General features: G+C 43.1%; 1 protein-coding gene across 2 annotated transcripts in view; it reads left to right on the top strand.

Annotated features, from left to right (window-relative positions):
• The window catches only part of ARHGEF5 (Rho guanine nucleotide exchange factor 5), a 35,027-nt gene extending 23,544 nt beyond the window's left edge, over positions 1 to 11,483 (top strand). For both annotated transcript variants that reach the window (XM_057426196.1, XM_057426204.1), the window contains exons 3-15: positions 997 to 1,078; positions 1,444 to 1,508; positions 1,816 to 2,078; positions 2,901 to 3,061; positions 3,969 to 4,121; positions 5,457 to 5,586; positions 6,472 to 6,546; positions 7,285 to 7,374; positions 7,692 to 7,846; positions 8,517 to 8,678; positions 9,091 to 9,161; positions 9,482 to 9,586; positions 9,863 to 11,483. In XM_057426196.1, coding sequence (XP_057282179.1) covers positions 997 to 1,078; positions 1,444 to 1,508; positions 1,816 to 2,078; positions 2,901 to 3,061; positions 3,969 to 4,121; positions 5,457 to 5,586; positions 6,472 to 6,546; positions 7,285 to 7,374; positions 7,692 to 7,846; positions 8,517 to 8,678; positions 9,091 to 9,161; positions 9,482 to 9,586; positions 9,863 to 10,017 — 1,667 coding nt within the window. In that variant the 3' untranslated portion in view covers positions 10,018 to 11,483. The remainder of the gene's footprint in view (positions 1 to 996; positions 1,079 to 1,443; positions 1,509 to 1,815; positions 2,079 to 2,900; positions 3,062 to 3,968; positions 4,122 to 5,456; positions 5,587 to 6,471; positions 6,547 to 7,284; positions 7,375 to 7,691; positions 7,847 to 8,516; positions 8,679 to 9,090; positions 9,162 to 9,481; positions 9,587 to 9,862) is intronic.
• The last annotated feature ends 892 nt before the right edge of the window (positions 11,484 to 12,375 follow it).

Here is a 12,375-nt window from a genome sequence, read left to right as displayed (position 1 = left end):
GTATTGCTGTTGTGATGTGTGTCTGTTCTTTATTATACCTTACAAAAGCTTTAAATATATTTGCTTCTTCTGAGCTCTTACTTAGCTTATTTTCCAAGCTGTACAACATGCTAGATTTTTGGCACAGAAGAAAAGGAGGGGAGCGTGGAGGGGTGTAAAAGATTTGGCAGCACTTGAATCAAGATTTGTTCATGTGTTTGACCTGTAAATTTTTAGTTCTAAATTTTAAAATGTTCAAGGCAGCAGTACTGTCTCTCCCCTGACCCATACTTGCTGCTCAGTCTTTGGGTTTTTTAACTCCTTCTGCTTCCAACAAATTTTATATATAATTTTTTCACATCTTATTGAATTAACTCCCTCACAAAGCAAAAGAAAAATCCACGCTATCCCCATTTTACGTAAACAGAAGATCACTCGAGCAGCTGTTTGTGAATGTTCACATAGTACATAAACCTGAGAACTGGATTGCAGCATTCATTCTTAGGCTGCATCCCTTGTGAGACTCTTCACAGGAGTGACTTTGTTAGATGTCCAGTATTTCTGCCCCAGAAGTCACCAAGACTTTTTTGGGGCTCAACATCCACAAAAGAAAGTCGAAGACTCAGATATGACTAATGACTTTGGGTCCATTGATCCTCTGATGTGTGGCCAGAAGTGTTGAAAGGGGAGAAGCAGCACCTGATGATAAGGCCTGGAGCAGCATCTTCACTTGGACAACTGGAAAAGGAAGTTCATTGAGTTACTGTCATTGCTGAAAGTGTCAGCCTTTGTATTTATATGCAGATGTGGCTAAGTAACAGATGTAAAGTGTAAATAATGTTAAGGATTATTAAAACTGGAATGTTTCTGACCCAGAAATACAGTTTAGGAGGATATCAGTACTCCAACCCAAGACCACCACTTAGGTAGCGTATAGATGAGTGGTATCTCTATTGGGTTGTAGCTTGACTCTAAAAACAGACCTATGTGTTCTCTTTCTACTTGCCTTATATGCAGAAATTCCTACTGTTCCTTCAGAGGAAGAAGCTCACAAGTCACACAGGGAGCTACCGGTCAGTTCAGAGACAGTTATATTGCGGTAAGTCTCTCAAGGACACCTTAGAGTTTGCCCCACCCCTGTGTAGCACGGACACCTGATGCTCTCCATTGTTTCTGAGGGACTGAAGATGATGATAAGGCATAGAAGACTATAATAAAATGACATAAGCCTATGTTTCAGTCTGTGCCCTCTGAGTGAGGAACCCATTGCAACAGAAGTGTTTCTGTCCCTTTAGGACAGTGTTTCCATTAAGCCAAACTTTGTTAGGCAGAGTATGTGGGGCTTGAGCTCGTTGGAAAGAGAGGTTCTTGATATGACAGGTCTGTTACTAAGATTTGGATAAGCCATCTCTGGTGCTGTGCTCTTCATTCGCTCTTTGCTTCCAAATCTTTATTCTCTCATAGAGAGAAGAAACCTGCAGATGCAATGGAGAACTTCAAGCGCCGGCACTCCAAACTGATCAACTCCTGTAAGTACCTTCTGCCTGAAGTGCTGTGGCAGACCCCTTTCCTCCATCAACTCTCACCCTTGGAGTGAGCATAAAGGAGATGGGCTCCTGCCACATGGTAGGAAGGAGAGAGTGTTAAGAGCGTGGTGGTCAGTGGAGGGAGTGAGACCAGAGTCGTGCAGTACACTCAGGCACGCTATAGCAGGTGCACGTGGTCTCATGTATTCAGTTATCCTAATATGAGACAGTAATAGAATTTTCTCCAGATTGAAGCAGAGGGTTAAGTATCTTCTATAAAAATTATGAATGTATATGCCTCTATTCACAGCAAGATTGCTGTATCAGGAGTACAGTGATGTGGTGCTGAACAAGGCCATTCAAAGCCAGAAGAGAGTGGATTCTTTCTCAGAGGATATAGAGTCAAGTTTTCCAAGTTCCCCACGGCTACGGAGGAAAGTGCTGTCTCCCCAGGACTCATATTTGCAGCGTCTGTCAGTCTCATCTAACGCGTCCCTCTGGCAGGACATCCCCATGATACGGGGCAGCAGAATGCTTCTCAATATGTCCCGTGATGAGCAAAAGCTGCAAGAGGTAATGGACACATCTCACAAGATAGATGGGTGGTCTGTAGTGAAGAAAAGAGTCCCCAGAAGGGGGGTGGTTAAAGTGCAGAGCAAGTATTCTGATGTGGGAATGAAGGTGGTTGAATGCAGAGGTCACTTCTACCCAGTGCTGAAGTTCAGAATGGTAGAGAAAAGGAGCATTGAAGGACTCTGGACTATATCAGTAATTTCATGAAAACAGACATGGGGAATTGGAATGAGATAAAACAAGGAATGTTTTTTCCATCATTCTCCACACACAAGGTTATGAGAGATGCTAATAAAACCACAGTGAATTGTAGTTTTTGTGGTAGAGTGTGAGTTTACTGAATTGACCTGTGTGAGCTGCAGGGCTGAGAGAAAACAGGAAGATGACGGGTTCAGCAAAATGATACATATTGAAACTGAGTAAGGAAAATTGGAGGAACTTAGAAGTGGATGGAAGGACCCAGAGAAAGGCAAAAAACCAGCATGGGAAACATGAGGAAGGAAAAAAAATGTGGGTGATGCAGATGGTGGAAAATTTGTGGGAACCTAGTAAAGTGGAGTTGGGGGGAGGGGAAATAAAAAGTAAAATGAGAGCAGGTAGCTGTATTTGTTTTAAGTCACACCGCAAGTCTGTCTTCTAAAGAAAGACAAACAGACTATATATAATGGCATGCTTATCATTCCTAAAGCCTCTCTTCTGTAAATACTACTTACATCATGCACTGGGAGGTTTTCTTGTTTTGCCCCTGTCTCCTGTCTGTAAGATTCCTCACAGACTCATGTAGTCTGCTGATGCTGTGCTCCCTGATTTTTCTCTCTCAAGGCCAAGTTTGAGTTGATAATGTCTGAGGCTTCGTACCTGCGCAGTTTAAACGTGGCAGTGGACCACTTCCAGCGGTCAGCAGAGCTCCAGGCAATGCTCACCAACCAAGAGCGTCAGTGGCTCTTCTCCCGCCTTCAGGATGTACGTGATGTCAGTGCAAGGTGAGATGTGGCCCTCTGCTTCCAGGACTAACACCCTCCATGAACCACAGACACAGCCCATCATGTCCATCAGTAGCATCTCTCACTCCTGTTCTGCATGTTCACTGGCCTTCAAGGTAGATGCACACATGTAACACTTCGTGACTGCATATCAATGATGCCCTTCAAGGAATGTTCACCTCTTTAGGTGACAGGGCAATGTAAATCTTGGTGTTAAGTTCTGGATATTATGGTGCAATTGTGCACAGAGCTCATTGCAGGAGATCAAAATGTTCAAAACGCTACTGTAGCCATGTGCTATTGGCTTCAACTACAACTAAACTTAACTAACTAGACCTCAGTCCAAACCAAGTGCAGCTCCTGACAAATACATAACAAAAGAAGCAGCTGCACAAGCCCTGACCAAAGAAGAAAAAAGAGCGGAGGAAAAAAAAAAGACTGAGTTACAGCCATCACTTGACAGAATCTAATGTGAATCAATTGAGCGTAAGTCATAAAAATGTAGACATGACACCACATGCAAGGAATCCTGTATGTTGTAGGATTCTGTTCTGCTTTTCTCCTGCAAGGCTTGGCTACACATATTGCTAAAGTAGTAAGGTTTGCTGTTATCTTTTCCATTTCTACTAGTGGGATTGTTCTGGTGATATCTTAATTTTCAGTTGTTTCCTGACAACTTCTTTAAAAGTGTGATCTCTTAAGAGCAGAGGTCTTTTGCTCTGCTGCTTCCCTGCTATCTAGCCTTAAATTGTCATGGTACAGGCATTGTGTTCTCTCTAGAAGTAAAGAGCTGTCTTGTGCTTATATGTGGGCTATCAGGATTTTGGAGGACTGAAGCCATTCCTGCTTTACTGAATGACACTGGTATTTCCCTCTCCTTTTATGTTACCGCAACCATGTGCTGCAGTTTCCTCTTTGACTTGGAGGAGAAATTTGAAGAGGACATGTTCACCTTCCATGTGTGCGATGTGGCTCTGAAGCATGCCCCTGAGTTCCGCAGGGTGTATCTACCATATGTAACAAACCAGACATACCAGGAGCAGACCTTCCAGCGGTTACTGTGAGTTTATTCATTCGTTGCACCTTTTTCCCCTCTTACTTCCTTGCTGCACCTCAAATATCCACTCTTTCAAATGATGGGGAATGCAAGTGATCACAGGCTGTTGGCCATTGCTTTTACTACACCCCCAGAATAGGCAGGAACCTTCTTCAATTCAGTAGCATTTGGGACAGTAGGACAGAGCTGCTGCAGGCTGCTCTCCCATAGCATTGGAAAGGGAAAGATTAATACCTGATTCTATTGCAGCTCATTCTTTGTCTGCCTTCTACAGAAGGCTGTCTTGGATAATGGTTTTCAGACTGTGGTTTTCAGGTTAGTAAGAACCAGAAAGCGATAAAGTGAAACTTCCAGACATAACTATCACTAAGAAAAATATGGCTGCTGCCGAAAAAGTTTAAAGTGGCTATCCAGGAGTCTTTAAAATGGGGGCAGAGAACACCATCAGTCTCTCTTGCTCTGGATCATGAAGTGGAAGATCTCTTGCCCTCCTCTTCTGTACCCAGTGGCACAACCAAGCATTCATCAGGCACAGGCCCAACCCTGAGAAAGGTTTCCTTGCAGTGCTTCCCTTCATAACAACCCAATCCCAATGAAACTATGCTAATTCTAGGAGGAGACACTGTTCCAAACAGGCTATTCAGGCACCATCTCTGGGTGCTGCTGACAGGGAAAGATGTAGCCTCACAATTTGTTCCCATCACGGAAGGCTTAGTTCCACACAGAAGGGATCTCCAGGATATTGTCTAGGACAACTTCTATTGGGCCTACAAACTTCTTCCCCATCTTTTCAAGGATATGTAGTTGGCTATTCTGATGGCTGGTGCTACTCTCATATCATTAGCAGATAAAAATGTGCTCCTGCCCAACATGAAAAACTGGATGGCAATGGCTGTGTCTAAAGGGGTAAGAGAGGCATTGGGGGAAAGGCAGCTCCTCTCAGGAGTAGCAAGGGAGGGAAAGCAGCTGGTTCCAGGCCCGAACACAGCCCCTGGAGCTGGAGCATTCAGTGTAAGGAAAGAATGCAAACCACCGCTGTCTCTCTGAAAGGTGCCATACTGATGCAGGGGAAAAGAAATACAGCTGTTACTTCTGAGTCTTGTTCCAGAGGGCTATGGCAGAAAGAGGAAAGAGGAAAGTTGTACTGCTGTCCTGTAGCTGTTAGAAACCCATACTTGCTCTTCACTAGCAGTGGTGCAGCTTCTTAACATCTGTCTCTTGCCCCAGGGACAAAATCTGACTTGTTGGGAGTACTCCAACACTCACTGAAATATAGTAGGAAGACTTTACTTATTTGCTGTGATGCCTGGATGTCTTCTTTCTTTACCACTCCCACAGAAATGGAAACGCAGGGTTCCAGCAAGTCCTGGAGAGACTGGAAAGTGATCCAGTATGCCAGCGCCTCTCACTGAAATCCTTCCTCATCCTCCCTTTCCAGCGCATCACTCGACTCAAACTCCTCCTACAGGTAACTGTGGTGGTTCTTTGCTTCCTAGTTCTCAAGATGACCCTTCTTCAAGTTTGAAAGTCCAAGCATGGGGTGTAAGGACTGCATACAGCCCTTTATGTTGCATCTGTGACAAGTTTGGCAAGATGCTCTAAAGCCACTCTATTGTGTATATTGTGAATATGCCTTTGCAAAAACAAACCCATTTATCATCATATTTATGCCTGTTGTGCATTAGACCAGCACCATAAGTTGAACATGATAGCCTGTGTGAGACAATGCAGTTTGTATACTGGTTATGACTTTTGTTGCAACACTACCTCAGTTGTACTCCAGTAAATATTTTATGGAATCTACTCAGAACATTTGATTTACATAGTATTGATTTTCATTTTTTTTTTTTTTTTTTTCTTCCTGCTACGAAAACAAAGCAAGGGTTCCTTGGCTGCTCTCTGAAAGGCAGCCTGTCTCTACTCTTTGCCTGCAACATTGACTGATAGGAGCCTTCCAGACAGGGAACCTGCAAATGCCTAATGAATTAATTTTGATCTCTTTCTCTGAAATTCTTTTTTGATTATTTGAGCCCTATTTTAACAGCAGAAAAGGAGTATCAGGCAAAGAACGATTCTGTTTGTAAGGCTGTTAGTGCTTGGATTAGTGGTTGCTTCCTGTGCTATGTAACTTGTACATGATGGTAAATATGATTTAGATTTTTAGGGGTGCTGTGTTCAATGCAGCTCATCAGTGACATTCTACAGCTCAAATTTCTGGCCTTCCTATCTCCGTATCTCATCACCTACCACTGCTTTAATTTCCTTTGAAGCTGACATGTTTCTCCTACCCCTCCCAGATACACGTGTCCAGCTTTCCCTGTTTGCATTATGAAAAAAATCTTTTCTCACACAGAATATCCTGAAGAGAACTCGGCCTGGATCTGAGGAGGAAGTACAAGCAACACAGGCATATGATGCACTTGAAAAGGTAAGGCAGTCAACCCATTTTGCTGCCCAGCAGAAAGGGATCTGGGGGTATTGACTGATGATGCCTTCAACATGAGTCACAGCATGCCCTGGCAGCCAAAAGGGCCAGTGGTATCCTGGGATGCATTAAGCACAGTATACCTAACCAGGTGAAAGAAGTGATTGTCCCAGTATACTCAGCATACAGTGGAGTCTGAGATTGGGGGGCAAGATGTCCTATGCTGAAATCCTTGGACTCTGGCTGTGTTCAAGCCAGTGTTATGTCTGTGATGCTGTTACGTAGCTGCCCTGTAACACCTCAGGATGGCTATGTAGGCAGCTTCTAGGCTGAAGCACCTCTGTTCCATTGTGTCCTGTCCTCACAGGTACTGGCAACAAGCTCTGGGTTATGGAAAATCAGGGCTGATGTCTATCTAACTGGCCTCCTGTTTTTACAGTGGAGCATCTAGTAAGAGCTGCTTCCAAATTACCAGCAATTCAGTCTTTTTCAGCTGAGAGATGTCTCTCATATTCCTCCCAGTATCCCAGTTAAAACTTACCACAGAGACTTCATCTAAAGAATGCCTTTCTTAAGAAAGAAGGTATGAAGGAGTTCAGTATGCTTACCTGGAAAAATACTTTTTTGCAGGAGGATGCCTAAGGAATTGTCACTTATATTGACCCTTGAAGGGCTCCTGGGAGTAGTACTGATCCCACCAGGCAGTTCTGTTATCACCTCACTGATTGTTTTCCTCTGCAGCTCATCAAGGATTGCAATGAAAATGTCCAGCGCATGAAGAGCACTGAAGAGCTGATCTACCTCAGCCAGAAGATTGAATTTGAGTGCAAGGTGAGCTCATCCATTCCCTGGGCCTTGCTCTATCCTGGTTTATTTTCTCTTTTCTCACAAAGTCACTTGCACTGACTTTTTGTTCTCTTCTCCAATACACACAGAACTGTTGAACCACAGTATCATACACAGGTCAGCTCTTTACCCAATTGTTCACATCAGCCTTCAGCTGAAGGTGCCTACCATGACTTATACCTGTCTAGCTGGAGGGGTGAAAGAACACTTCCTCTAGAGAAAGGCAAAAATGCAAATCCAAAACTCATGGATACGGACTTCCTTGTACATGCTTGACATAAATGTTTATTGCTGCCCTGCAGATATTTCCACTCATCTCACAGTCCAGGCGGCTTGTGAAGTGTGGTGAGTTGACAGCACTGGACTTCAACACCCTGAGTCCAAAATGGAAAGTCACCACCCGTCCCATCTACCTACATCTTTTCAATGACTGTCTGCTCCTGTCTCGGCCCAAGGAGTGAGTGCTTCAACACAATTCTTCCTGCCCCTTCTAAAATACCTGTCTCTTTCTGGCTCTGTGCTTTGGTGAGAGTCCTTTCCCTCTGCCTGCCAGCAAGTGGCAGCGTTTGTCAACTCACTCTCCTAACCCTACATTATGTGAGTATCACAGGAGTATGTGGAAACTGATAGTACCAACTGTTAATTACAACATACTAATAAGATATCTTCTGGTCCCTAGAGCAAGTGCAACACTTATAGGGATGGAAAGGCAGAATATAATATGGAACACTTTAATAATAAACATTATTCTAGTTTTACTTGGTAAAAAATTGCTTCCTAAAGGACAGTATGAAGACTAGTGAATGTGCAAATCACTAGTTTGTCAAGACACTAAAAGAATGGTTGGTAATGTTGGGTTTTATGGGGGTGGTTTTTATTTTTAAGCTGTAAGTTCTAAAAGAAAAAAATCTGACAGGACAGAGCTTGGTATTTCTACCCTTTTCATTAAATTGTCTCTCTCTTCTCTGTCCTTTTGAGACTTCTAGCAAGAACAAAGCTTAAGGCCTGAATAGATGAAGATTCATTAAAAGCTTTTTGCTTTCCTAACATCAGAAGACAATGTGAACTCACTTTGTCATTCTCATCACTTTAAAACCTCTTGCTTTCTTCCTCTTCTTTACCTGCAGGGGTGGACGTTTTGTTGTGTTTGATCATGCTGCTTTCTCAGATGTGCGTGGGGAGAAGTGCGAGATGAAACTGCATGGAACAAACAAAAATGTTTTTCGCCTCTTTCTACTTCAGAATTACCAGGGAAAGAGAGTGGAGTTTTTGTTTCGTACAGAGACACAGTAAGAGCTCAAGGTTACCCTCAGTGTATCCCATTACCATAGCCAGACACCTCCTAGGAGCCTGATAGTTGTCCCTCAGCTACCCCAATGCTGAAATATCAAATGCAGCTGCTGACCAGAGGACTTGAAAAAAAACAACCTCTTCCCATAAGGAGACCCTAATGAACCACCTTGCTTCTCTCTTATCATAGCTGCTCATGTAGTACTACTATCTTATGTCATAACATCAGCCTCCAAAAATAGTTTTGCCATTTCCCATCTCCCTTCTCCAATTCCACTTTCTTGGCTTCCCCTAAGTACCCCCTCCCTGACCCCTCCTGTAAGCAAACCTGTATGCACACACACCCATTCCAGTCATCAGACTGATATCCCTCACACTGGATCCTGACACCTCTCTGGTGATGTTTTCCAGCAGTGAGAAGTTGAGGTGGATCTCTGCTTTGGCTCCTCCACGAGGAGAACTGGACCTCCTGGAATGCCCTGGTAAGACTTCTCTGCTGCTACAGCAATGGGGGTGGGCTGGAGTCACTGCAAGGTGGAACATCCCAGAATGATTCCAAGGCAGAATACTTGTCTTTTTATGAATAAAGAAGATACTCATGGGCTTTCTCTCACTGCCAGGTTCTGCCAGTTATTTTACCTGGTTTTACTCTTCCTACTAGGTAGAAGACCTGTAACCTCCCTTCCAGTTCTCTGCTTTTTAGTGTTTGGGCAGTCCCTTATACCCTACCTGCTCTGGGGCTGATGCACACACATTTACTGTTGTTTTCTAGTATACAGTTATGATCTTTCTTCCCCTTTAGATGCACCACAGGTTCAATGCATAAAGACTTACAAGGCTCGGGAAAATGATGAGCTGGCTTTGGAGAAAGCAGATATCATCATGGTTATGCAGTACAGCAATGATGGTGAGCAGAATAAACAATGGGTATCTTAAATTATGGGTTGGAAGTTACTGTAGTAGTGTACTTTAACAACACAATCAGGTTTCAGAAGAAGCCTCTCCTTCCTGACTGTTAGGTTCAGAAGGAGAAGAGAGTCTTCATTTTCATTAAGGCACTTTATTTGGAAGGTGAAAGGGGTCTCTTTCTTTGATGTTAGGGTCTTTTTGGAGGGGGCTTTTTGGGAAGAATGAAAAAAATGTTTAACTCTTGCCTCATGTTCTGCTTTTCCCCTCACTGTAGGATGGATAGAAGGAGTAAAGCTCTCAGACCGGGAGAGAGGCTGGTTCCCCTCGGAACATGTGGAACTCATCTCCAGCAAACATGCACGACAGAAGAACCTGAAGGAGGAACAACGTGTGAAGAATGCCAAGCAGCAGGTCTTCTGCAAGAAATAAGACTCTTTGGACATGTACAGTCTCCCTGCCACAGGGAAACCATCTTTTTTCTATTGTGCCTCAGAAGAAACGCCTCTGCGAAGAGCATAATACAGCACTTTGACAGAATCAGGTGTTTTTTGCCAAAGAAAGTGGGAATTCAATCAGGAGAAATCATTCACTTCCTCTGTATCACCAGGACTACGGCAGCAGTAGGAGGAAAAAAAGTTGCATGTGTTGCTTGCTTTGTGGTAGCAGGGAGGGACTTCAATTGGACAGAGATCTGGGATCTGGACCTCTGAAAATATGTTCCTGGTTTTGACACTGACAAGTTGCAGGACCTTGGGCAAGTCACTTCAGAATTCTGCATCATTCTTCCCATCTGTGAAATGGGGGTAAACTTACCTACCTCACTGGATGTTGTGAGGCTAAATTCGCTAGTATTAGTATACTAAGAGCTTTGAGTTCCTGAGAAGGAAGGTGCTAAGTGCAAAGCACAACAGAGTTGAGAGTTTTTCATTTGAAAATCCTCCTGATATCTTGATGGTATTGATCTCCATAGTGTAATTGCCACTTAGAACAATTTATCTATTTGATCGTGCAAGTCTACTGTTTTTTAGATAGGCAAACATTTCATCTTACCTAAAATTAACTCTGTCTCGGCATACTGGGGAAGAGTCCTTGACAGCACTAGGAAATCCACTGGACTTAAGCAAAGTTATTGGAAGCCACTGTGATGACTTCCCCCACCGTAAGAGGTATCAAGCTGAAGAATCTGTTTCACAAAGGTCACCTCTCTTCTGAACAAGTGTCCCAATAAGCCATCTGAAGTGATTCTGTTTTACTCCGCGTCCCACTAAAGTGTAACAGTGACTTTTGACGAAGATTTTTCTATGTGTTGGTACATGCCCTGTACAAAATAACCATGACTAGGTATATGCAATGAAGTGGCACTTTCCTGCTGCTCTTAATCTGATAGCTGACGTGGTATTGCATGCACCATTTTGCACACTTATAGAAAACACTGAGATATTTAGCCACTGTAGATAAAGTCAAAATATGTACCAGGGACTTTGTTCTTTTTTAGAACTCTCTGGTTTTAAGTCCAGTTTACATGCAGTCCTGCTTTTGTGCAGAACCTGTCTATTTGAGGATATGCTTTCAACTGTAAAATACTGTTTCTTTGTTAAAGTGTTTGCATTCAGTCAATGCAAGATCAAGTAGAAGAATCAATACACCAAAGAAAGCAATGTGTAGCCTTCTTGCATTTAATATATTTGAAGAATTGGTTGTCTTCACATCTCTAGCTTTCTTTCTCTGTAACATTCTGCCTTTAATTTCCATTTATGGTGTATCTAGTATAGCTTATTACAGCCTATTTATATCAATTATTTTAGCTGGATTAAAAAACCTGTTGCTTTCAGTCCTAATAAACTCATGCACTTCTCCAGTTAAAATAAATTTGTTACTTAGGTTTTCATCTCAAATGTAAGTAATTCAATATTTACTGAATATATGTTCAGTATGTTCATTATTTTTTCTATATAAATTTCCTCTATAAGTGAATATTAAGTACAAATAGCTATACTTAGTAGAGGCAGTGAAGAAAGCTTGCTTTAACCATCCATAGCTTAAGCTTTAGGGCATTAACACCAGCCCTGAAGTGGCTGCTGCTACAGGTTCCCTAGTGGTGTTAGTTATCATTAATATATCAAGGATGACCTACAGAGGGATGACCTAAAGGGATGACCTACAGAAGATGGAAGTTCAGTAGACTATACCAGTAAGACAGGATGCAATAATGAGATTGTCTTTTAAATCTATGGTCCAGGCTACAATCTGCCTGCACTGTTTTCCCCCTAGACCAACTGAAGCTGGTTCCTACCTAAGAACAAAAGTTAGGCCTACCTGAAATGAAAAAAGTGATAACTATGAACTGGCAGTGTGCCCTTGTGGTCAGGAGGGTCAAGAGTATCCTGGGGTGCATTGGGAGGAGTGTGGCCAGCAGGTCGAGGTGATCCTCCCCCTCTATTCAACCCTAATGAGGCCACGTATGAAGTACGGTGTCCAGCCCTGGGCTCCTCAGTACAAGGAGCTACTGGAGAGGGTCCAGTAGCCCCAAGGATGGTCAGGTGTCTGGAGCATCTCTCTAATGAGGGATTGTGGCAGTTAGGCTTGTTTAATCTAGAGAAAACTGAGAGGATATCTCATTAATGCATATCAGTATCTCAAAGGTGAGTGTCAGGAGGATGGTGCCAGAGTCTTTTCAGTGGTGCCCAGTGCCAGTCTGAGACATCCCATATCCATATCAGCTTCATCTTTGCTATGTGTATCATGAGGAGGCAGGCCATACTGCTATTTTCACTCAGAAGTCATCTT

This window comes from Pezoporus wallicus, unplaced genomic scaffold (genome assembly GCF_028554395.1).
Source record: "Pezoporus wallicus isolate ANWC-B61680 ecotype Strahan unplaced genomic scaffold, APGP_CSIRO_Pwel_v1 scaffold_3294, whole genome shotgun sequence".
NCBI classification, from domain to species: domain Eukaryota; kingdom Metazoa; phylum Chordata; class Aves; order Psittaciformes; family Psittacidae; genus Pezoporus; species Pezoporus wallicus.
Note: the sequence above shows the minus strand (reverse complement) of the source record. Positions and strands in the feature narration are given on the sequence as shown.